At 41.2% G+C, this 25,490-nt stretch overlaps 1 protein-coding gene across 2 annotated transcripts in view; it reads left to right on the plus strand.

The window, feature by feature from the left end:
- Positions 1-2,052: 2,052 nt before the first annotated feature.
- SOAT1 (sterol O-acyltransferase 1) overlaps positions 2,053-25,490 on the plus strand; it is a 76,229-nt gene continuing 52,791 nt past the window's right edge. The window contains exons 1-2 of one of the 2 annotated variants that reach the window (XM_004424984.3): positions 2,053-2,216; positions 15,822-15,947. In XM_004424984.3, the coding sequence (XP_004425041.1) occupies positions 15,830-15,947 (118 nt within the window). In that variant the 5' untranslated portion in view covers positions 2,053-2,216; positions 15,822-15,829. The remainder of the gene's footprint in view (positions 2,217-15,821; positions 15,948-25,490) is intronic. The other variant, XM_087438481.1, reaches the window with a different exon arrangement.

The raw sequence follows: 25,490 nt of genomic DNA on the forward strand, positions 1-25,490 counted from the left end.
TTTTACCAGCAAAATGAGTTTATTCAGGAATAGCCAGAGAACTGCAATTTGGGATGCGCATGCTATGGCGGACCATAGGCAATCCAACAATCAAAGGAGAGGAATGTTATTTTATAGCAAAAAAGGAGGAAATTGGGATGGGTTGTTTTGAAGTAAAGTCCATTTCCTTCAAGGAGAGAAGGAGACAAGCAAGAGTTCAGGGTGGTGATGGCTTCTCATTGGCTGAGTTTTGGGGGTAGTCATTTCTGTTTGGGATGCAATGTACATTTCTTCAGGTAATTGACTATCTTTCCTGTAATTGACCTTGAGTGGTACTGCTTGGGAGCTCCCCCTTGTGGCCTCCTGACTCCATTTTAAATGAGGATTCCCTTTATTAATTTTCACACCTCCAAATCATTCTCTACAAAATAGGTTGATTTAAAAAACAAAACAAGACAAAACTTAAAAAAAATCCAAACAACATGATTAAGCTCTTGCTTAACTCGCCAACCTCAATCTCATACCTTCCACACAAGGTGCTTTAAGCTTCCCGGCCTTCTGTTCCTCAAACAAGCTGAATTTGTTCAACATCAGCACCTTCACATCCATTGCCCTCTGTCGAGAATGCTCATCTTCCCTATGGTTGGCATAGCTGGCTCCTTCTCCTCATTTAAGTCTTAGCTCAGATCACCTCCTCAAAAGTCCTTCCTTGACCACTTTGTTCTTTCTTCTTCTCAACACTTACCACTACCTGCAATTATTTACTTGTTTTATTACTTATCTTCTCCACTAGAAACAGAAGCTTCTAAGTGCAGGGGCTTCTGTTTTTCTCACTGCTGTATCCCTAGCACCAAGAACAAAACACAAGTAGTATTTTTTGAATGAATAAATGAAACAAAGGAGCAGACACGAGTCTTCTTGTATATATAAGGTGGCCAGGAGAGTCTCACAGAAATGAGTCTCTGTGTTCCTACTGCTCTTTAACTGGCGGGAGGGGAGAAGTGAAGTACAAAAACCTTTAGGATCTATCAGATGCTATTGTCATCCAGCTGGCAGAAGCAATCATAGTCTATGTAGAAGAGCCAACCTGGGTAGGTCTGCCAACGAGCGACAGGACTGAATGCGACTGAATGCTGAGGCCGGCTCTGCCTTAGGGTGAAGGGTGCTAGTGTCGTCTGCTCTGGGTGGCCAGGGCAACTTGTACAAATTCTCTTTGTTAAAAGGTCCACAGAGACCAGAGTTCAGCTAAACCTGACACATTTGTTCAGGGTAGCCTGATTGGGTCATGGGTGGCATCTCAACCTGTTTGGATAAGGGTGGGAGTGATTAGGCAGGCTAGGTTAGCTTGTACTAGCTTGCAGTCGTTTCTGCTGCCCTCAACATTCCCTTTTCCCCTACCTTCAAATTCACCTACACCTTTGCCTTCGTAAAATCGAAGCGATTAACTGTTGTTTCTAATCTATGGTCTAAATCTCTGCATCATTTTTTCTCTGATTATGAAGTCCCCTTGTAAATTACTTAATTGCCCCGTTATTTCACGTATCTTACTGTCTCCTTATCCAGTTCGTATGTGCTGAAGGACACAATCAAGTATAATTTACAAAGCATTAAAGCATCCCATGACAAACGCTTCTGGTTAGTGCTATTTTGTTCCTAGGGAGGCAGTTCAAACTGCAATGATCCACAGTTCTAGAGGCGGCTCTGCGAGTCTCTAAAAAAAGCACCAGACTCGCCAGTCCCGTGCTACCATGCAGGGTGCCGTTTCGGACTGGCAGCAAGTTGTCTCGGTCCCATTTCTGCCCCACACTGAATCGCTGGGGTAGAAATGGAAAGCAAGCTGCTGTCTGCCAGCGTCGCGATCTGCTCGCGCGAAGCTTTCCCCGCAAGGCCCCGAGGCCAGCCGGGGGCTCTGGCACCGGTACCCGCGCGCCCGGGAAGGGGCGGGCGGCCGTGGGCGGTGAGCGGAGCGCGGCCGCGCGGGCCACCAATGAAATCCTGAGCTGGCGCGGGCCGCGCGCGCGACGCAGCGTAGCGGGCTGGCGGCTGGGGGCGCAGGGGCCGCGGAGTCTGGCGCCTTATCTTCGTCCGCCGTCGGCGCCCGGGCTCGTTGCGTCGCCGGCCTTGGGCACCCGGAGGGCAGCCGGGAGCCGACCTTCCTGCGAGCCGCGCGGTGACGACTTCTCGGCTTTGCCCTCCTTGCCGAAGCGCCGGCTGCCGGCTCCCGGCTGCGGCCCCAGGTAAAGCGCACGCTCCGCGAGCCCGCCTCACTTCCCGCCTGGGTCCGCTCGCTTCAGCCCGAGAGGAAGGGGAAAGAGGCGGCCGCTGCGCTTTGGGCCGGCGGGCCTGGCCTCGTCCTGGGCTGAGGGGCGGAGGAGGCCCGGAGCCGGGGAGCGGGGAGGCTCCGCCAGTCCTGGGGAGTTTGGGGGATGGGGAGGACGGGAAAGTTACCTTCCGGCGGCCGCATGGCTGGCAGCCTTTTAAATCTTGGAGCTTGGTTTGGGCCCCACCCCCCCAATCCTATGGCATCTCTCAAGCCGATAGTAAAGAAAGTTATGAATTACCGGACATTTTATTCCTTAAAAAGCGAAACCAAAAATGCACTCAGGACATCAGCTTCTAATTGATGTAAGAAAAAAAGTGTATGAAGGGACAGATGGCACTTTAAGACATCGAAATGTGGGCACCAAAGCTTTTATTCAAGTCCATATTTTACTTTTAACTATTAGGAGGTAGTTAAGTTTCTGTCGTTCTTAAATGTTAATGGCCACGCAGTTTATTTATTTATTATTTTCCTTTTTCTCCCCAAAGCCCCAGTAGATAGTTGTATGTCATAGCTGCACATCCTTCTACTTGCTGTATGTGGGACGCGGCCTCAGCATTGCGGAGAAGCGGTGCGTCAGTGCAGCCCGGGATCCGAACCCCAGGCGGCCAGTAGCGGAGCGTGCGCACTTAACCGCTAAGCCACGGGGCTGGCCCTGGCCATGCAGTTTAAATGATATATATATTTAGAAGTTATTTGTAAGCAAGAAACAGCTATAAACTCTATTCTCTGTGTTTATGTATAGATTAAATTCATCGGTCACTTAATATTTAAGTGGCTGCCATCTGTTTAAACTACCTTTTTTTCAGACTGTTTGCCTTTCTTTTGATGTAGAATTCAGCTTGAAGCATTCTCTTTTTTTTGCTTTAAGTTGGGCGGTATCCATGAATGACTTTTTAAGGAAGTGTGAGTGTTGTCTAGGCAAGATAATGGATTTTGGAAGGAGGCCTGAGGCATTCAAGAGTAATCATTTAAAAATGACATGTCTCAATGCATCAGGAGCTTAGAACTCTCAAAGATTTCACATTCTCTTAAGATAAATACCAAAATACAGCTGCCGCTCTTCCTATCTCCAGTGCATTATGGGCAACTTTCCTCCTGGCTCTCTGGGCGCAGGCCACATGGGTTTTATTTTTGTTCTAAGAAAGCCTCTTTATCTTTACTATCTCCTGGTCTTGAGGGGTTTCCTCCACCTCTTATGTCTTATTCTGTCCCTTCCCTAAACTCCTGTACATTCCTCAAATATCAGCCCAAGTCAAATATCACCTCCTCAAGAAACCCATCCTACCAGGTTAAGCCTTCCTAGCACTGTTTTCCTTAGCAGCAGTTAATCATCAATTGTAATGAGTTGTTAGGTACTTAGATGCTTCCATTGTTTCCTCTACTAGCATGTAAATTTCATGAAGCCTGGACTAGTCCCTCTTATTTATGTCTTAATTCTCTGTCTGGCCCAGCCCCTGGCACAATGAAAGAATGAATGAGTTGGAGGAGGGAGAAGGGAACTTTTGAGTGGGAAACACTAGGGAAGAGTGCCTGTTTCTTTTGGTAAGAAAATGGAAAAAGGTTTTAGCAAAGTTCAGTTAAAATTTATTTTTGAAATTCATCACACTGGATAAATGATTATACTGACAATGCAGATGTAAATGAGAATTTGTCTCTGTTCTTTAGTTTTGCTCATTGACTTAATGATCCAGTTCTTTGGTATGTAAATATTATAGGGTTGTACTAGGGTAAACCTTTGTTTGGAAGGATAGGGAGAAATTTTATGTTTTGGATTCTAAGTTTATCTGCAGTTGTTTCTCTTTACCCCCCACTGAACCTGGGAGTGATCTAGCAAAATTCTTCACCGAGAGTAGGCGCTCGATATTTCTTTCTTTTATAGATTTGTAAGTTCTTTTGAAAGCTTTATTAATAGGAACACTGCAGGCAGGCTAAAGTTGAACACTTCTTTCCAACATGGTTCATTTGTTTCTCAGACCAATTCTTTTTGTTTTGCTTTCTTAAGGTCGGTTAGATACTATCATACTGAACATTACAAAACCAATGTACAGATTGGGTTCTTAAGAAATGGCGTTCAGTCGGTGTGTTGTATTTTAAAATAGCTGTTTAGTCAGCTTTGTGTCACCTTGGGTGTAAATGTTTCCCCTGCCACTTACTGGCTATGTGACTTTGAACAAGTTTCATGGCATTTCTGTATCTTTTCAAATGGAAATGTTAAATGAGATATGTGATGCACCTACCCTGGCGCTCAGCACTGTGAACAGTACTGGCTTAGTAAACGGTAGCGCCTGGTTCTTTTATTGCTGGACGTCTGGAGAGACTAGTCTTATGATCACTGTTTTCACTTCCTCAACTCATTTTGCAACCCAATCCAGTATATTTCTTTGTGCTTCTTCCTGAAACTGACTGTACAAGTAAAGTAAATCATAGCTATTAATGTCCCCAAATTGTGAAATATCCCATGTCTCACTCTTCCTTTTTTTCCCTCCATTTTTTTTGTCCTACTTGAATTTTCCATCGTAGTGACCGTAGATTACCTCTTGAATCCTCTAACTTCTGATTTTGAACATTGCCTGCTCCGGGTTCTCCTCTAATCTCTCCTAGGCCTTGCTTTTTTACTGTTAGTTCTTTAACTGCCTTGTAATATTGGGAAAATTACTCAACCACCTGTAAAATGGAATAATAGTATCTACTGCATGGGTTGTTGTGAGTATTAAGTGAGCCATAGTAAGTACTAGGTAAATGTTAGCTTATTATTTCCTAGGTAACCCCTTTTCCTGATTTATGGTCTCTACCTGGGAGAGTTCCTCCCTGTGCCTTGGCCTTAGCTGCTGCCAGTACACTGATGAATCCAGCTTTCTGTCTTCAGTCTACACTTGTACACTCATCTGCCTATTGGTTATCATTACTTGGCTGACCCACAGGTGTGTCATATTGAACTTACATGCTCCCTTCTCTTCTCCTGTACTTAGCTTAATGCCACACCCACAGCCTTAGTCAGCTGAGTTAGAAATCTCACTTGGGATCTGTATTTTCAACTGCCACCACCTGGATATCTCATAGACGCATCAGCTTAGTGTTTGTAAATTTATCTTATCTCCCTTATCTGGTCTTCACAGAATCAGTTGTTCATTTAATAAACACGTTACCTGAGCCTAACTTAAGGCCTTTTCCATTTTTTGTGTGAGCTCATTTTTCTCCCTGCCAATCTCTCCTTTCTCCAGCACATCCTCCACAAGGTTTCTTGAGTTATCTTACTATAACACAAATGGGAGATCACCCTCTTGTTGAAAAACCTCTCTCAGGGCTGGCTCCGTGGCTTAGCGGTTGAGTGCGTGCGCTCTGATGCTGGCGGCCCGGGTTCGGGTCCCGGGCGCGCCCCCAGGCACCACTTCTCCGTCCAACGCGAGTCCCACGTACAGCAACTAGAAGGATGTGAACCTACGACATACAACTATCTACTGGGGCTTTGGGGGGAAAAACATGAATAAATAAAATCTTTAAAAAAAAAAAAAACAAAAACCTCTATCAGCTCCTTGTTTGCGTTAAGTTCTAAACTCCTTAGAATCACCCGTAAGGGCCCTTGACCTTTTGTCCTTGCTCTTCCTGATACCCTGTGCTCCAGCCTTAGTCCTTCTCTTCCTTTGAGATTAACCTAGGTTCTACCTTCAGGAAACCTTTCCTGCTTGCCCTTCAGCGCTGTTGGGCACTAGGCCTGTATTCCTTTCGTATTCTATGTACATCTCAATTACTGTTCTGTAATATCACTAAGTGTTATATTTTTCTGTAATATCACTAGGTGTTATAATTATATTTTTATGTCTTTTGCCCACTAGATTTTCACTTCTTGAGGGCACAGATGATTGTAGTCATCTTTGTATCCCAGGGCCTGGCACGTAGTAGACCTCAATAAAATGTTTAAAATAATGAATCTGTCATCAAGGTTTGTACCTGTGCATCTTTTTTGTAGAGTACTCTCCCTCCCTTCCTGTTTTGGTACCTAGCAAACTTTTATTCCTTCTTTGAACTCTGGCTCCGATGTCACCTCTTCCATGAGGACTTGTTTGGCTTATGGTTAGTTATGCCTTCTCTTGATACTCTGTATGTGTGTGTGTGAAGAATGCAATGAGGTATACCTCTGTATTATTACAACACATTTATCTAACATCACTGAAGAAAGAGGTGCTTTATATACATGAATTTTCAAATAATTGGAACGTATCTTTTCAGTGTCAGAACTTAAAAAAGAGTAATTTGAACGTAAATTAAAAATTTTTTCTTTGACTTCTATGTTTAAACTACCATAGCCCTTTTTAGATGTGCCAGGGTCATTAAAGCATGAACTTCAGCTGGGGTCTGCTTTTTTTTTTTTTTTTTTGGTGAGGAAGCTCAGCCCTGAGCTAATCCTCCTCTTTTTGCTGAGGAAGACCGGCTCTGAGCTAACATCTGTTGCCAATCCTCCTCCTTTTTTTTTCCCCAGAGCCCCAGTAGATAGTTGTATGTCATAGTGCACATCCTTCTAGTTGCTGTATGTGGGACGCCGCCTCAGCGTGGCCGGAGAAGCGGTGTGTCGGTGTGCGCCCGGGATCCGAATCTGGGCTGCGAGTAGCGGAGTGCGCACGCTTAACCGCTAAGCCACGGGGCTGGCCCCTGAGGTCTGCTTTGATACAGTCGTGTACTGGGGGGCTCATCAGAAACATAACCCCTTTGGTATGCACTAAAAGACCTATGCTTGCTCTGTCTTTTTTTAATGTTGATTCCTACTTTTAAAGTTTTCTGTCTTTACTGTAGTCTATAATTAGGCTTCTGGCAATCACTCCTTTTTTCTGTTTGAAAATGGGGACAAGATTACTTACCTCATAGGATTATTGTTAGGATTAAAGGAGGTACTGTACACAAGGTCCTATCAGAGAATATAGCAAATACTAAGTTTCCACTAAAGGGAACTTACTAACAGTTCTAATAATGTTTCTTCTGATTATTTGAATTGTTTCAGGGGAACAGTCTCTCAAGTGTGAGAGATTTACCAGTGCAGGCAAGGGCTTGGCATTTGTCAGCAAATTGTTTTTCATAGTCTCCCAGGCAACCTAAGTTTAGAATTGGGCTCTGAATGGCAGATGTTATTGAAAAGTCTTAAGCTCTACAACAGATTGTTTTTATGTGTATGCATACAACTTAAATCCCAAACTAGGTAAATGTCTTCATTAACTGTTTTATATTTATCTTTTGGTATTAACAGGTTAAGTTAGAAATAAAAGTGAACATCAGTTCCAAGTCTCATACTAGCCTATTAATGATGGTTTTATGAACATGTGAAGGGCCATTTTTTAATTTCCTTAATGTATGTGAAAATGCTTGCTAACTATTTATTAATTCATTCAACAAATGTATATTAAGTGCAGACTGTGTTCCAGGCATGGTTCTAGTACTTGGATAAAATGGTGAACAAGACAAAACTCTACTTTTCATGAGGATTACAGTCTCGTGGGGTAGACAGACAATTAATCCCTTAATGTATTGGGCAATAAGTGCTCTGAAGAAAAATAAAGCAGTGTGAGGGATAAGAGTAACAGGGTGCGAGAGTGTATTTTGATTAGAGTAGACATGCGAGTCCCTGAGGAGGGGACATTTGAGCAGAGAATTTGAATGAAGTGAAGGAGAAAGCCTTGAGGGTACCTGGGGGAGATGTTCCAGAGAGAGGAAATTTCAGACCTTTAAGTGAGAATGAGCTTGGCTTGTTCAAGAAATAGCAGGACAAAGTAGAGCGAGTGAGGGAATTGAGGAGGTTCAAGGTGGTGGGGGAGGGGAGTGGCAGATCATGGAGGAGTTAGAACAAAATCCTAGACAATGGTGAAAACTTAGAACAAAATCTAATGTTCAAAGGGTTTTGAGCAGGGGAGTAACTGGCTCTGACTTACTTTTTTTTTTTTCTGGTGATAAAGACTGTCCCTGGGCTAACATCGTTGCCCATCTTCCTCTATTTTGTATATGGGACACCACCACAGCATGGCTTGATGAGCAGTGCGTAGGTCTGCGCCTGGGATCCAAACCCACAAACCCCAGACCGCTGAAGTGGAGCACGTGAATTTAACCACTGTGCCACCAGGCTGACCCCCTGACTTACTTTTTAGAAGGATTACTCTGGGTGCTGTGTTAAAAAATAGACCAGAAGGGAGAAACTGAAGAGAGCCCAGCTAGGCTACAGCAGTGAGAGGTGACAGAGGTTGGGTGAAGGTGGTAGATGTGGTGAGAAGAGGTTAGAATTGGATATGTATTTTGAAGGCAGAGTAAAATAGACTTGCTGTTGGATTGGATAAGGGAAAGGAAAGCATCAAGGATGACTTATAGGTTTTTTTTTTTTTTTTTAAATCTGGACAAAAAGTGACTGCTAGACCCATTAACTCAGATGGGGAAGACAGTGAGAAGAACGGAATTGAAAGGAACATCAGTAGTTCAGTTTTGGTCTTGTTAAGTTTGAGATGCCTATACGACATCTATGTGAAAGTGTCAAGTAGGCCTTTGGATGTGAGCCTGGAACTCAGGGAAGTCTGGGCCTGTTGGGAGAACGATGTTAAAGAATTGATGTGGAGGTATTAGAGTAAGTGAACTGGTGCTGTGCAGAGTGTTAGATGCTGGAAATCAGAAATAGGGACACGGTGCAGTTATTGATAACTGTAAGTTCTAGGGGAAAGTGTGACTGGGACCTAAGAACAGCTTGCTGAGACAGCAAGAAGTCAAGGAGCTTGGAGGCCAGGGTATTGGATGGATCAAAGTACATGAGTGTTGAAGTAAAAGAAGTGTGGAAGGATTAGTGGTAGGAGAGAGGGGGCAGTGAGTGAGGTGTTCACATCCTCAGTGAGTGAGGGGAGTGATTGGGAACACAGTACATACTTGCAACAAGGAGAGGTACTAGGTGTAATATCTGGCTGAGGTGTTTAAGGAAGGAAAGGAGTGACCTTCCCTTTCCCATTACTCCAGTGACCTGGGAGTAATGGGAAACAAGGAGGATAACTCGCCCTCCTGTCTTAATGGGAGGGCAAGAAAAAACTATGGTACACATAGAAGGGCAGTGATCCATGTTAGCACTTAGAAACCATTTAGCATTAATTGCAGTTTTCAATTTTTGACTGCAACGGCTAAAGTAGTTGCCTCACTAGTGTCTCGTTTGGTGAGAGGATAGATTCACAGTCCTATTTTAGATGAGTGGTCAGAAAGTTCCACTGTCCTTCATCTCTCACCTGGACGATTGCAGTAGTCTGCTGACTGGTCCCTAGCTTACGCTCTTGCCCTCGTTGTGGTCTGCTCTCTGCACAGAGGCCAAAATGATCCATCTGTCTAGAGAAGGAACAGTTGAGCTGAGCAATACTCTAATTTGCCTCCGTTTTCTGCAATACCAGCCATATACTGTTATCTGACATGCATGAGAGGAGCTCATTTCAGACATCATCTCTTAATCTTATCATTTACGTGATCTGAGGATTTGGTCAAAATTGAGGTGAGCCATTTTAAGTAATAGTTATCCTTCCTAATATCTGTATATGTGACAATAATAAAATGTATTAATATTTTCTTGGAAGCCACATGGTGTTTGAGCTGCATTTGAGAAAGTATGTAATTATGGCACCTTATTTACTCTCATCTAGTACATCTTAAAAGCAAACACAAGGAGAATTTGAGGGATGATATGGCTTAATGTTGGACTGTCATTTAGCATACAGAGGTAGATATGTAGGTATCAGACCACTTAGTTTTTTAAAGTTGGTTGTTAATAATAAAATATTGGCACTTATAGTGTATGTTATCTTTTTCATGTTATGATAGTTCTGTGCGGTAGTATTTATCTTTATTTTGTAGAAGAAGAAACAGATTCAGAGAGGGTGGAGGATTTACCCAAGAACACAGTGATCTGATGGAGCAGGGACGTAAACTACGTCTTGGTGTTCTGATTCCAAATCCTGTGCTTTTCCACTTTTCCACTTCTCACTTCCTGCTAAGTAGAGAAAATTGAGGCCAAAGATGTTAGTACAGACTATGATATAAAGATTTTGTTGTGAAGAGTTAGCGTTTTCTTCTTTGGCTCTCTTCTAAAATGAGTAGATTGAACTCTTGACAGTGTAATTGTGCAAACTCAGTACCTGTGTTTTAGCTTTGGACATCAGGCTTTATTCTGTAGACTAGGCTAATGGTTCCTAATCTCATCACCAACGACTCCTTTAATTTTTTCATTCTTCTACAGGGTACCCAGGCGTAGATTTTTTTCTTTTGGCCTGTTAAATAGCATTTATTTGTCTGTCAAACTTGGTTTATTAAGTATTTTTTTTCACTTTTTTTTTTTTTTGTGAGGAAGACCAGCCCTGAGCTACCATCTGATGCCAATCCTCCTCTTTTTTTGCTGAGGAAGACTGGCCCTGGGCTAACATCCGTGCCCATCTTCCTCTACTTTATTTTTTTTTTTTAACTTTATTTACTTATTTTTTTCCCCTGAAGCCCCAGTAGATAGTTGTAAGTCATAGCTGCACATCCTTCTAGTTGCTGTACGTGGGATGCGGCCTCAGCATGGCCAGAGAAGCGGTGCGTCGGTGCGCGCCCGGGATCCGAACCCGGGCTGCCAGCAGCGGAGCGCGCGCACTTAACCGCTAAGCCACGGAGCCGGCCCAATCTTCCTCTACTTTATATGGGACGCCACCACAGCATGGCTTAACAAGTGGTGCGTCGGCGTGCGCCCGGGATCCGAACCGGCGAACCCCGGGCCGCCTCAGCGGAGCGTGCGCACTTAACCGCTTGCGCCACCGGGCTGGCCCCTCACTTCTTAATTAGTGCTTTTAATCACCATGAGATAACTAATTTCTTACTGAGATGATATAGTCTCAGCCAAAAGCAAAGTAACGTTGTTTTACATAGTCTGTGTTGCTTGCTTTGTGATAAATTTATGTTTATTTCAGTAATTGAAATATTTGAAGTAGTTTTTGCATACCTTTAGGAGTCTGAGGGACCACCCACCACCAGTTAAGAACAATTGTTGTAGATCTTATTGTTGAGTTGGATGTGTAAAGCTGTTAACAGTAAAGATGATGCTCATTGGCATCCTCCCAGCATGTATTTTCCTCTTGATTCTCTAAGTTGAGAGCACTGTGTCTTATTACTTAGAATAATTGGTTGTGGTATTAACTGATATTCACTTTCTGTATGAATGCATGCCTATCATGTTCCAGATACTCCCTACTAGATTTTGGGGATTCAAAGAGAATATACTGTATAGTCCCTGTCTTTGAGAAGCTTAAGCTTAGTGTCAGAGGCAGATAGTATGGCTCTCTGAGTATGGTGGTATGAGTGGAGGCAATGGGATGGTGACAGGGTGGGCTGTGGAATCCGGTAGTTCTGGTTTTGAATCCCAGTTCTGCTCTTGGAGAATTATGTGATTTGGGTCAAGTTAAATCACTTACCTAAACTGTATTTTTATCATCTGTAAAATGAGGATAATACCTACGTTCCAAGGTTGTAAAGATTGAATAAGAAAATGTAAATGACTTAGCAGCACAGTGCCTGGTGGGTACATAGTAGCTGCTCATTTAGTCAAAGCTGTTGTTGTTATTACTGCTGTTATTTCTGCTGCTGCTGCTGCTGCTGTGACTGACTTTGAAGGGTGAGTAGGGTTAGCTAGATAAAGAAAGGACAGAGGAGGAACAGCTTTGTAGAGACAGGAAAGAGTATATTAGAAGACATGACCAAAGACAATATTTGGGGAGTAATAATAGTACCTACCTTAAAGATTATATTGAAATTAAAATGCATAGTACATGTAACGCACAGAAACACTCAAAAGTAGAGTCTGGGGGCTGGCCCCATGGCGTAGCGGTTAAGTGTGCGCGCTCCGCTGCTGGCGGCCCGAGTTCGGATCCCGGGTGTGCACCGACGCACAGCTTGTCAAGCCATGCTGTGGCGGCATCCCATATAAAGTGGAGGAAGATGGGCACAGATGTTAGCCCTGGGCCAGTCTTCCTCAGCAAAAAGAGGAGGATTGGCATGGATGTTAGCTCGGGGCTGATCTTCCTCAGACAGACAGACAGACAGACAGACAGACACACACACACACACACATAGTCTGTATTTTGAATTCCACATTATCCCCTGTATAATTCCTTCCTTTTTGAAACATCTTGGTTCTCTTTGCATCTTTCTGTCTCTACTGTTTTCTTCCCTGATTTCTCGTCTACATTTTTTTTTTTCTTTTTTTAAACTTTATTTATTTTTCCCCCAAAGCCCCAGTAGATAGTTGTATGTCATAGCTGCACATCCTTCTAGCTGCTGTATGTGGGACTCGGCCTCAGCATGGCCGGAGAAGCGGTGCGTCGGTGCGTGCCCGGGATCCGAACCTGGGCTGCCAGCAGCGGAGCGCACGCACTTAACTGCTAAGCCACGGGGCCGGCCCATCTCTTCTACTTCTTGATGTCTTACTTTGAGGGCATCCCTCTGAGTTAGTTGTCAGTTCTCGCTTCTTTAATCTTTTCTGTTGGAGAATTAGATGCTCTGCTGGCTTCCTCTGTCACTGTTACACAAATGACTTGCAGATTTATCAGTTGACCTGACCTCCTTTCTGGGTTTCTTCTTTTTTTTTTTAATAATTTTATTTATTTATTTATTTTCCCCCAAAGCCCCAGTAGATAGTTGTATGTCATAGTTGCACATCCTTCTAGTTGCTGTATGTGGGATGCAGCCTCAGCATGGCCAGAGAAGCAGTACGTCGGTGCGCGCCCATGATCCGAACCCGGGCCACCAGCGGCGGAGCGCGCGCACTTAACCGCTAAGCCACGAGGCCGGACCCCTGGGTTTCTTTTAATTGAATCTTATTGGTCTCCTAAAATTTCTATTTGATTATGTTCGTCTACTGTTCCATAATTCTGTTTCATTTGTTTGGTTTTAGAAAAAATTAGAAGGGAGCTGATCTAGATTTGTCAGATTTTTTTCTTTGCCAAGCAGTAATAATTAGGAAAACAGTCAAACTCACCATGTACTACATTTCGTACAGAAATGGACATTTTAACATGGTTTATGGTTTAGAAAGATCATAATCTTAGAATTTAAAAATAACTAGCTTTAAAAATAATGTAGCAGGGCCAACCTGGCGGCGCAGCGCTTAAGTGTGTGTGCTCTGCTTCTGTGGCCCAATGGTTCGCAGATTCGGATCCCAGGCATGCACCGATGCACCGCTTCTCAGGCCATGTTGTGACGGTGTCCCCTATAAAGTGGAGGAAGGTGGGCACAGTTGTTAACCCAGGGCCAATCTTCCTCACCGAAAAAAGAGGAAGATTGGCATGGATGTTAGCTCAGGGCTGATCTTCCTCAGCAAAAAAAGAGGAAGATTGGCATGGATGTTAGCTCGGGGCTGATCTTCCTCACACACACACAAAAATAATAATGTAGCAAGTACTTCATTATTTTTCTTTTTGCTTCAGACTAATGAAAACTTCATACATAGTTAAAACACTGCTTTGGAGTAAACCTTGTACTGTCTTGATGTTGATCTGCCTAAAATTTGACTTTACTCATATTTTTCAGTGCTTAAAATGGCTCACCACGGCCTAACTGAAAAAAGTCCTAATTTCTTAGGCCTTTACAGCTTGACTCCAGATCTCTTTCTTAGTCTTTTCCCTCATCACATTTCTCTGTTACCAACTTAAAAAAATTCAAATAATTAGTGGTGTTTGTAGTTTGGATCTGACACAGGTTCAAATCTGGCTGTGTCGTTAGCTGTGTGGTCTTGGGCAAGTCACTGTAATGAGAGGAAGAAAAGCAGCCCTTGGCATCCCAGAGCTGTGCTGGTACCATTGGCTAGGCCTTGGTGTTGCCCTGAGCTAGCCTGGCACTTAATAGGTAAGTCTTCTTGGTGTTCTTCTGTTGAACACAAATGATTTCACTGAACATCAACATCAGACAAGGCCGTTCTGTGACCATGATGGATCAAGGCAGGAACAAGCCATGCCATAATCATGTCTGAGCTCAGACAAACGTGAACATTGTCCAGGTCACAAAATATCCAGCACCTGCCTCTCCAGGCTAATGTGAATGATTGCTGCTGCTTTACCAATTGCAGACCTCTAGTCTGAAGATTTGTTGATTACCCAATCCTAGAATTGTGCCAGCTTTCTGACAGCACCCAAGCCAGAGTGAACCCTAGCTTCTTGGAACTCTCCCCCAAAATCACCTAGCCAAGTTCCAAATCCTAAATAAGTCATTTCTAATATTCTCTTACTGAGACGCCTCACAGTTTCCCATGGTGTGCGTTCCTAATAAACTCAACTTGTTCAGCTGCAAGTATGTTCCTGGTGTGTGGGTTGAGGGCATTGACAGTAACTACTTTGAGTCTTATTTTTTTTCATGTGAACTGAAAGTAGTAACATCTTTTTTGCAGTTATGAAGATTAGATGAGAAAACTTAAAGCAGTCAGCAGAGTCCTTACACTTAATAGATATTCAACAAGAGCTTGTTTGTTGTCATCTGGTAAAGTAGTCTGATCAGTCATGGTCCCCTGAACAGGGCTTATAAGGACCTTGTTTTAACCCTTTCTCATCCATGGAGTGCTCTGTTCTCATCCTTCAAGACTCAGTTCAAATATCTTCTTTTCTGTGAGACCCTTTACATCTCTTAATCTCTTAAGAGACGTCTCTGTCTGAATCTCTTCTGTCTCTGAACTTCAGGTATTCATTATTTTTACCATTGATATGACTATTAATTGTACTACTTTGTGGCATCTTTGTACTTACTTTTTGTTACTTAATTCTTAATTTTTCATATACTTATGCCTTTTTTGTTTAACTAAATTGTTCATTGAGAATAGGGGCCACGGGGGGCCGGCCCCGTGGCTTAGCGGTTGAATGCGCGCACTCCGCTGCTGGCAGCCCGGGTTTTGATCCTGGGCGTGCATGGAGGCACCGCTTGTCAGGCCGTGCTATGGCAGCGTCCCATATAAAGTGGAGGAAGATGGGCATGGGTGTTAGCCCAGGGCCAGTCTTCCTCAACAAAAAGAGGAGGATTGGCATGGATGTTAGCTCAGGGCTGATCTTCCTCACCAAAAAAAAAAAAAAAAAAAAGAATGGGGCCATGTTTAAATAAGGGTCTGAAACGAGCCAATTACTTTATAAGGACTAATTTCTTCAAATTTGTTATAGTATCTCATACTCAGAAAATGCTGAAACATGACTAAAGTAAAACAAAAGGAAAAGAATATATCATTTTTTACCTCCTCTAAATATGGTGATACTGTGAAATTTGCCTAAGCCAGATACTTAGTTCAGAGCTTTTTTTTTTTCTCTTTTGCTGAGGAAGTTTCGCCCTGAGCTAACATCTGTTGCCGATCATCCTCTTTTTGTATGTGAGCCCCTGTCACAGCATGGCCACTGACAGACGAGTGGTGTAGGTCTCCGTTGGGAACGGAACCCAGGCCACCGAAGTGGAGTGCACTGAACTTAACCACTAGGCCACCAGGACTGGCCCAGTTCAAAGCTTTTTGTATCTTCTTTGCTAGACACCACAATGGTGGGCGAAGAGAAGACGTCTCTAAGAAAACGGCTGTCAAAGTCCAAGGAAGATCTTGAGGAAGATGAAGAGCAGAGAAACTCTACAAAGGAGTCCCTAGAGATACCTAGTAATGGTGAGGCTTTTAATTTTCTTGAGGTGAATTAATAGAGAAATTCGGTGTTTTAGAACACGGATTGCCATCTCTTTAGCTCCCTTTAATATAAATGGATATGTTGGTAGGCACTATGTAAAGGTACAAAGAGAAAAAATAAATTGATAAATAGAAAGGAGCACTTTGGTTTAAGTGCCAGTCACAGCCGCCTTAGATACTGCTGGTGACACTGGTGTGTAAATTGCTGCATCTCTCATAGAGGTGAGCTTTATTGATGTGAGCGGAGTTCACGATGTATATTTTAATTTAGGATTTGTGTTACATAGAGTTTTACATATCTGATAAAGAAGAAATGAGGAAAGAAGCCCTTTCTTCTTAATTAGTTCAGTGAACATTTTTTGGATATCTACTATGTTTTAGATACCATTCATTCATTCATTCCTTCAACCACCTAACCTATCAATAATTACTGATGCCCTGTAGGTGCTGGGGCTACAGAGTGATCAATACAGTTCATACAGTACAATGTGTTTGCCCTCATGGAACTCCAAGTGAACAAGTGAAGTGAATGAGAAACACCCCCCCATTAACAAAATTAGAGTATTACAAATAAATGCTACTAATTACTCTTTTAATAGATGTAATGAGCGTAATGAGAGCAGGTCACCTAACCTAGTTCAGTACTGGGCTATAAATCTTGGGAGAGAAAGAGATTAGGGAGTTTTTTTAGTTCTTATATCCAAGTTGGCTAAATGCACGAATACAAGTAAGAGTATGACACAGTGCTTGTTGTTAAAGTCAAGGTTATGCTTAAGATTGGTAGACCTGTAAACACAACTTCAGCTGATGTCATCTATTACATCAGGCTGTTTATTTTTGCAATGACATTTGTATGGATTCAATTTCAACAAGGATTTGAAATTTGAGGCTTGTTTGATTAACAAATAGGGGTGGAAGTTTCTGAGATAGGTTGTCTTTGGCATCCCGAGACTTATTTCATAAAGAAACGTTCTTTTGTTTTTCCTACTTAAATTTAATTGTAAATACAGCAGCTGGATCCTAGTAGGAATATAAGTGTTACTGCTTAAGTTTGATTGTTAGACTCTTAATTGGCTATTTATGAAATATTTAGATTGCATATGGGTTAGTTTTAGTGTGATCTAAAATGTAAAATTTGTGCAAAGTGATGAGCCAACATTGGGTAGAGACTTTCCCCTTCCATGATTTAGGAACTGAGTAATGATCCACGTTGTCTGTCTTGGAGACAGAAAAATTACTTTTTTTTTTTTTGTGAGGAAGATCAGCCCTGAGCTAAGATCCATGCTAATCCTCCTCTTTTTGCTGAGGAAGACCGGCCCTGAGCTAATATCTATTGCCAGTCCTCCTCCTTTTTTTTTCCCCAAAGCCCCAGTAGATAGTTGTATGTCATAGTTGCACATCCTTCTAGTTGCTGTATGTGAGATGCGGCCTCAGCATGGCCGGACAAGCGGTGCGTCGGTGCGCGCCCGGGCTCCGAACCCGGGCTGCCAGTAGCGGAGCACGCGCACTTAACTGCTAAGCCACGGGGCCGGCCCAGAAAAATTACTTTTCAGTGAAACTTGCTGTCACCAGATATGCTTTTCTCTTTGTGTCCCAATCTTTAAAGAGCTTTTAGATTATTCTAATTTCTACATATTTTTAGTACTCTTTATTGTCTTGGTTCATTGTTTTAATCATTCCAGGTTTTAATGCAGATAGTAAAAATTGAATTGTTTAGCTTAAAACAAGAAGTATGACCTCCTTGGTTTAATGTGAGTAATGCTGATCTGAAAAGAGAATGTGTTTCTCAACTTACTTGAATGTTTGTTCACTTTGGGGAGTAAGCAGATGGGTAAAATGTGGCCTTTGAGTAGCAGTGGCTTCAAGGACACCAAGCCATGCCAGTCAGTGTGGCCCACTACCCAGGACCAGGGCATCTGTACCACCCAGGAGCTTGTTAGAAATGCCCCCCCCCCCATTTATTGAATATAAATTTCATTTTAATAAGAGTCTCATGTGATTCCTATGCAGGTTAAAGTTTGAGACACAGCTCTTAGTGGCAGTTCTCAGTTGGGTTGTGTTAGTCCAAGTCCTTCAGAGAGACAGAACCAATAGGATATATATAGATATAGAGGAAGATTTATTATGAGGGATTGGCTCAACCTGCCATTGGCAAGCTGGATGCCCAGGGAAGCCGATGATGTAGTTCCAGTCCAAACCCGAAATCTTCAAAGCCCTGACAACCAGGGGACCGAGGGTGTAAGTCCCAATCTGAAGGCCCGAGAACCAGGGCAGGAGAAGATGGACGTCCCAGTTCAAGCAAGAGAGCAAATTTGCCTGACCGCTGCCTTTTGTTCTACTCAGGCCTCCCTGCGTTGGGGAGGGTGATCTTTGCTCAGTCTACTGATTCAAATGCTTATCCCTTCTGGAACTACCCTCACAGACACACCCAGAAATAATGTTTTACCAGCTATCTGGGCGTCCCTTAGCCCAGTCAAGTTGACAAATAAAATTAACCATCACAGGGGCTGTGGCCTAGTGACTAAGTTCGGTGTGTTCCGCTTCAGTAGCCCGGATTCATGGGTTTGGATCTGGGGTGTGGACCTACACTACTTGTCAGCCATGCGGTGGCCGTGACCCACATACAAAATAGAGGAAGATTGGCACAAATGGTAGCTCAGGGCTAATCTTCCTCAAGCAAAAAAAAGTGGAAGATTGACAACAGATGGAAGGTCAGATGAATCTTCCTCAGCAAAACAAAACAAAACAAATTAACCGTCACAGGTTGTGCACGAATCACTTGTAGAATGAAAAGAAATCATCCAACAAACAAAAACAGCTTCTTGGACCCTATTATAAATCTACTGAATCAGAATCTCAGTGGGAGGGGCCAGGAATGTTAGATTTGAAAAAGCTTGCTGGATAATACTGATTGGCATCGCTGGTTGAGAACCAATGCTGTCCAGAGCTCTGACACTTACCTTGTGATACATCACTTTCACATAGCCCTAAGGATTTTTTTCATTCAACTTATGTAATTTTTGATTTTTATTCTGTGGTTTGTAATTCTAGTAACCTATGGGTAGGATGACTTTATGTCCTGATTTACGCAGGTTAGTCTCAGTTTTTACCTGGGTCCAGTGTAATTCTTTAAAGTGCTTCCTTGCATCCTCAGAAGTGTCCCAGCTTGATAAATTATATGGTCACCCAACCTTTGGGTTATTGAATTAATAATGACCATTATAGGGACTTTATAGTGTTTTGTTCACATTTTCACAAAAGTATTTTTAATTTATCTAGTGCCTATTAAGTGAAATTATGATTAATTAGCTTTCTTGTATTTTGTGGCATTTGTTTGAAATAATACCAGTTCTGAAGATAATTTTTTGTCTAAATTGAAAATAATGTTATCATTACCTGGTTTTAAGAGTAATACATGCTTATCTAAAAAAAGTTTTTATTGTGCTATGATGTACATGCAGTATTCAGTTGATTCAAAATATACAGAAAAGGATAAAAAGAAAACAAAAGACTTGAAATTCTGTCACTGAGAAATAAATATGTGTCCTTCCAGATATGTTTCATTCCCATCAATTATTAACATTTTACATAAATAGAATATTTTACACCCTCTTTAGTAACTGGGGTCTCAACGCATTGTAGACATCTTTCCATTGTCAAGTAGTAGATAAGTAGCTACAATGTATTCTATTTTATATATGTCATATACAGTTTACTTGTTTCTCTGATGAATGTTTAAGTTGTTTCTGTTTTTGTCTGCCATAAACAAATGGTAATGAACACCTTTACATATTTGTCAGATGCCGAAAGAGGAATTGCAGGGTCAGAGGATGTTTTTTTAAAATATTTATTTTGATGTATAGTACTGGATTGCAACATTTACCTTACCCTCTATAAACTTACCATTTTGTATTTTTGTTGTTACTATGCCTGTTTAAATTTTAAAAATCTTATTTCTTTCTCACTACTTCTTTTCACGGCAATGTACCTGCCTGTCCTTTGTGCTTTTACTTTCTGATTTGCATCTCTTGTAATATGCTCTGGAATGGTTCACTTCTAGGAGAAGTAAATAGAATTTAGGGTTCTGCACAGCTTAACAGGAAAAGCTAAAATTTATTCTTGTCTAGACCCAGTATTCTGCCATTTACCAGTTCTATCTTTGTGCTAGATGTGGACATATAATTTGAGTAGAGATGGGTCTAGGTGTTTTTCTTTCTTTTTCTCCTTGTTTTCTTTTCTCCTCTTGCTCCTCTTTTTTTCTCCTCCCTTCTTTCCCTTGGCCCCCTTCTCCGCTTCCTCTTTTTCCCTCCCATTCCTCCTAATTTATTTGTTGATACAATTCATATAGCATAAAATTTGTCATTTTAAGGTGTACACTTCAGTGGTTGCCAGTATACATTTTTATCACCCCAAAAAGGAACCTCATGCCCATTAACGATCACTCTCCATGCTTCCCTTCTCCCAGCCCTGGAAACTACTAATCTGCTTCCTGTCACTTTGATTTGCCCATTCTCAGCATTTTATATAAAGGGAATCATAGAATATGTGGTCTTTTGTATCTGGCTTCTTTCACTTAGCATAATGTTTTCCATGTTTTAGCAAGTATCTGTACTTCATTCTTTTTTATGGCTGAGCAGTATTTCATTGTATGGATATACCACATTTTGTTTATTCATTAGTTGATGAACATTTGGTTGTTTGGGTTGTTTACAATTTTTGGCTATTAGGAATAATGCTGCTGTGAACAGCTTTCTGCAAATGTGTGTTTTCACTTCCTTGGTTATATATCTGGAAGTGGAGTTGTTGAGTCATATGGTAAATCTGTGTTTGACTTTGAGAAATTGCCAAACTTTTCTGCCAAAGCAGCTACCCCATTTTATATTCGCATCAGTAATATATGAGGGTTGCAATTTCTCTGCGTTCTTACCAATACTTGTTATTGTCTGCCTTTTGATGATAGCCATCCTAGTGGGTGTGAAGTGGTATCTCATTGTGGTTTTGAATTGCATTTACCTGATGGCTGATGATATTGAACATCTTTTCATGTGCTTATTGGCCATTTGCATATATATATATTGTTTTTTTTGGTGAGGAAGGCTGTCCCTGAGCTAACATTTATGCCAGTTTTCCTCTATTTTGTGTATGGGACGCCACCACAGCATGGCTTGATGAGTGGTATGTAGGTCCGTGCCTGGGATCTAAACCCACGAACCCTGGGCCACTGAAGCGGAGTGTGTGAACTTAATCACTACATCACTGGGCTGGCCCCCTCCGATTTTTAAAAAAAAACAAAACAATTTTCAAAAAACCCACAAAGGATAACAAGTGTCGGTAGTATGTGGAGAAGCTAGAACCCTTGTACACTGTTGGTGGGAGTGTAAGATGGTGCAGCTGCCATGGCAAATAGTATGGTGGTCCCTCAAAAAATTAAAAATATAATTACTATATGACCCAGCTATCCTACTTCTGGGTATATATCCAAAAGAATTGAAATTAGGATCTCAAAGAGATATCTGCACTCCCATGTTCATTACAGCGTTCTTCACAATAGCCAAGATGTGGAAACAACCTCAATGTCCATTGATGGATGAATGGATAAAGAAAATGTGGCATATACATACAGTGGAATATTATTCAGCCTTAAAAAAGAAGGAAATCATGCCACATGTGACAACATGGATGAATGTGGAGGATATTGTGTTAAGTGAAATAAGCCAGTCACGGAAGGACCAATACTGCATGATTCCACTTACATGAGGAATAGTTAGTCAAACTCATAGAAACACAGTAGAAATGATGGTTACTAGAGGCTAGGGAAAATGGGGAGTTCTTGTTCAAAGGGACTCAAGTTTCAGTTATGCAAGATGCATATGCTATAGAGATCTGCTGTACAATATTGTGCCTATAAGTTAACAGTACTGTACTGTGTACTTAAAAATTTTTAAGAGGGTAGCTCTTATGTTAAGAGTTCTTAATCACACTAAAGAAAATAAGAATTTTCCTCCTTTTTAAGACTGAATAATATCCTATTGTATGTATATACCACATTTTAATTATCCATTCATCCATCGAGGGACGCTTGGGTTGCTTCTGCTTTTGGCAATTGTGAATAATGCTGCTGTGAAGGTGAGTGTACAAATATCTCTTTGAGACCATGCTTTCAGTTCTTACAGGTATATAACCAGAAGTGGAATTGCTGGATCATATGGCAATTCTATTTTTAAGTTTTTGAGGAACCCCCACAGTGTTTTCCACAGCAGTTGCACTACTTTACATTTTCACCAGCCGTGCACGAGGGTTCTAATCTCTTCACATCCTTCCAAACACTTGTAATTTTCTGTGTGTTTGATAGTAGCCATCCTAACAAGTGTGAGGTAATAAATTTCATTGTAGTTTTGATTTGCATTTCCCTAATGGTTAGTGATGTGCATTTTTTCATGTGCTTATTGGCCATTTGTATTTCTTTGGAGAAGTGGCTAAGTCCTTTGCCCATTTAAAAATTATTATATTTAAAATTTTTAATTGTGGTAAGAACATACATAACAGCATTTACCATCTTAACCATTTTTAAATGTACAGCTCAGTAATGTTAAGTATATTCATTTTGTTGTGCAACAGATCTCCAGAACTTTTTCATCTTGTAAAACCAAAACTGTATCCATTACACAACTTCTCATTTCCCGCAGCCCCTGGTAACCACCGTTCTATTTTCTGTTTTTGTGAATCTGACTACTTTAGATACCTTATATAGGTGGAATCATACAGTATTGGTCTTTTTGTGACTGGCTTAGTTCACTTAGCATAATGTCTTCAAGGTTCATCTATGTTGTAGCATGTGACAAGATTTCATTTCTGTTTAAGGCTGAATAATATTTCATTATATGTATATACCACATTTTCTTTACCATTCATCCACTGATGGACTTTTGAGTTGCTTCCATCTCTTGGCTATTGTGAATAATGCTGCTACTATGAATGTAGGTATACAAAATATCTCTTTGAGACTCTGCTTTCCATTCTTTTGGATATATACCCAGAAGTACGATTGCTGGATTGTGCGGTAGTTCTATTTTTAATTTTTTGAGAAACTGGCTTACAGTTTTACATAGCGGCTGCACCATTTTACAATCCCACCAGTGGTGCACAAGGGTTCCAGTTTCCCCACATCCTCACCAACACTTGTTATTTTCTTTGTCTTTTTTTTAAATAGTAGCCGTTCTAATGGATGTGGGTTGATACCTCATTGTGGTTTTGATTTGCATTTTTCTAATGATTAGTGATATTGAGCACCTTTTCATATACCTGTTGGCCATTTGTATGTCTTCTTTGGAGAAATGTCCATTCATGTCCTTTGGCCATTTTTCAGTTGGGTTGTTTTTTTCTTGAGTTGTAGGAGTTCTTGAGTTGACTTTTGGGGTTATATTCTGGAAATTAACTTCTTATCAGACATATGATTTGCAAATATTTTCCCACATGCCTTAGGTTGCCTTTTCACTCTCTTGATTGTGTCCTTTGATGCACAGAAGTTTTTAAGTTTGATATGATCCATTCATCTGTTTTTGCATTTGATGCCTGTGCTTTTGGTGTCATATCCAGGAAATCATTGCCAAGCCCAATATCATGAAACTTTTCTGCTATGTTTTCTTCTAGGAGTTTTATAGTTTTGGGTCTTACATTTAGGTCAGTAATTCATTTTTAGTTAATTTTTGTATATGGTATAAGATAAGGATTCAGCTTCGTTCTTTTGCATGTGGATATCCACATCAGCTTCAGGAGTACTGCCATCTGTGGCAAGCTGAAAAATACCCCCTCCCCCAAAAGGTCATAAAACTTGAAACCTGTGAATCCTACTTTATATGGCAAGAAAAGGGGGCAGGGGAGTCTTTGCAGATATAATTAAGTTGAAAATATTGAGATGAAATTATCCTGAATATCCTCATGGGCCCTAAATGCAGTCACATGTATCATAAGTGGGAGGCAGAGGGAGATTTGACCACATACAGTGGAAGGTGATGTGAAGATGGAGCCAAGAGAGATTTATAGATTCTGGCCTGAAGATTGGAGTGCTATGGCCACAAGCGAAGGAGTGCTGGCAGCTGCCAGAAGCTAAAGAGCAAGGACTGGTCTACCTAGAGCCTCCAGAGGGAATGTGGCTCTGCTGTGACACTTTGATTTCAACTCGGTCTCCAGAACTGTGAGAGAATAAATTTCTGTTATTTTAAGTCACCAAGTTTGTGGTAATTTGTTACAACCACAGGAAACTAATATACCATCTTAACAATATTAGGTCTTGCAATCCATGAACATGGGATGTCTTTCCGTTTATTTAGGTCTTCTTTAATTTCTTTCAACAATGTTTTATAGCTTTCAGAATATGTTTTACACTTTTTTTGTTAAATTTATCCCTAAGTATTTTGCTCCTTTTGATGTTATTGTAAATGGAATTGTTTTCTTAATTTCATTTTCCAATTGTTGCTGCTGTATAGAAATGCAGCTGCTTTTTGTATATTGAAATTGTATCCTGCAACCTTGCTGAACTCATTTATTAGCTCTAATAGTTTTTTTTAATAATTTTTATTTATTTATTTTTCCCCAAAGCCCCAGTAGATAGTTGTATGTCATAGTTGCACATCCTTCTAGTTGCTGTATATGGGATGCGGCCTCAGCATGGCTGGAGAAGTGGTGCGTCGGTGCGCGCCCAAGATCCAAACCCGGGCTGGCAGCAGCGGAGCGCGCGCACCTAACCGCCAAGCCACGGGGCCGGCCGCTCTAATAGTTTTTTGTGTGTGAGTTTTGTATTATTTTCTATATACAAGATCATGCCATCTGCAAATAAGATTTAGTTATACTTTGTTTCTAGTCTGCATGCCTTTTATTTCATTCTTGACTCATTGCATTTGCTAGAATTCCAGTACAGTGTTGAATAGAATTGGCAAGAGTGGACGTCTTTGTCTTGTTCCTGATCTTAGGGAGAAAGTTTTCAATCCTTCCGTTAATTATGTTAACTGTGGATTTTTGTAGATGCCTTTTATCAGGTTGAGGTAGTTCCTGACCTTTTTCTAATTCACAGATGGTACTTATTCTTGATTACCTTTTATTTTGCTGCTTTGTTCATTTAATAGCTAATTAATTAATATAGTAATAATGATAACCACTAACAGATTTATCTGTTTTAAGTGTTTTACAAATATTAACTAAATTAATATACTTTAGTTCTATTCAGTTTCACTGTTCTTTGAGATACATACGTAAATATCTGAACATAGAGAACAACATGCCTTTTGTAACAAATTTTGAGAGTCTCTTGGCAAAAATATGTGAAAAAAAGTTAGTATTGTTGTTATTCTGTGATCTTGCCCCTTCACCCAATATAGGCATCTAATGATAAAACTGGCCAGTCCACATAGAGCCTTGATCAGCTGAGGAAGTTGAGAGTACATTTTTTTTCTTACCATGAAAGCAAAACATGTTTATTTTAGAAAATACAGATAAGCAAAAGTTCAAGGGTTTATGATTTTTCCTTGG

Source organism: Ceratotherium simum, chromosome 2, assembly GCF_057802395.1.
Source record: "Ceratotherium simum simum isolate JZ-2026a chromosome 2, ASM5780239v1, whole genome shotgun sequence".
Taxonomy (NCBI): Eukaryota; Metazoa; Chordata; class Mammalia; order Perissodactyla; family Rhinocerotidae; genus Ceratotherium; species Ceratotherium simum.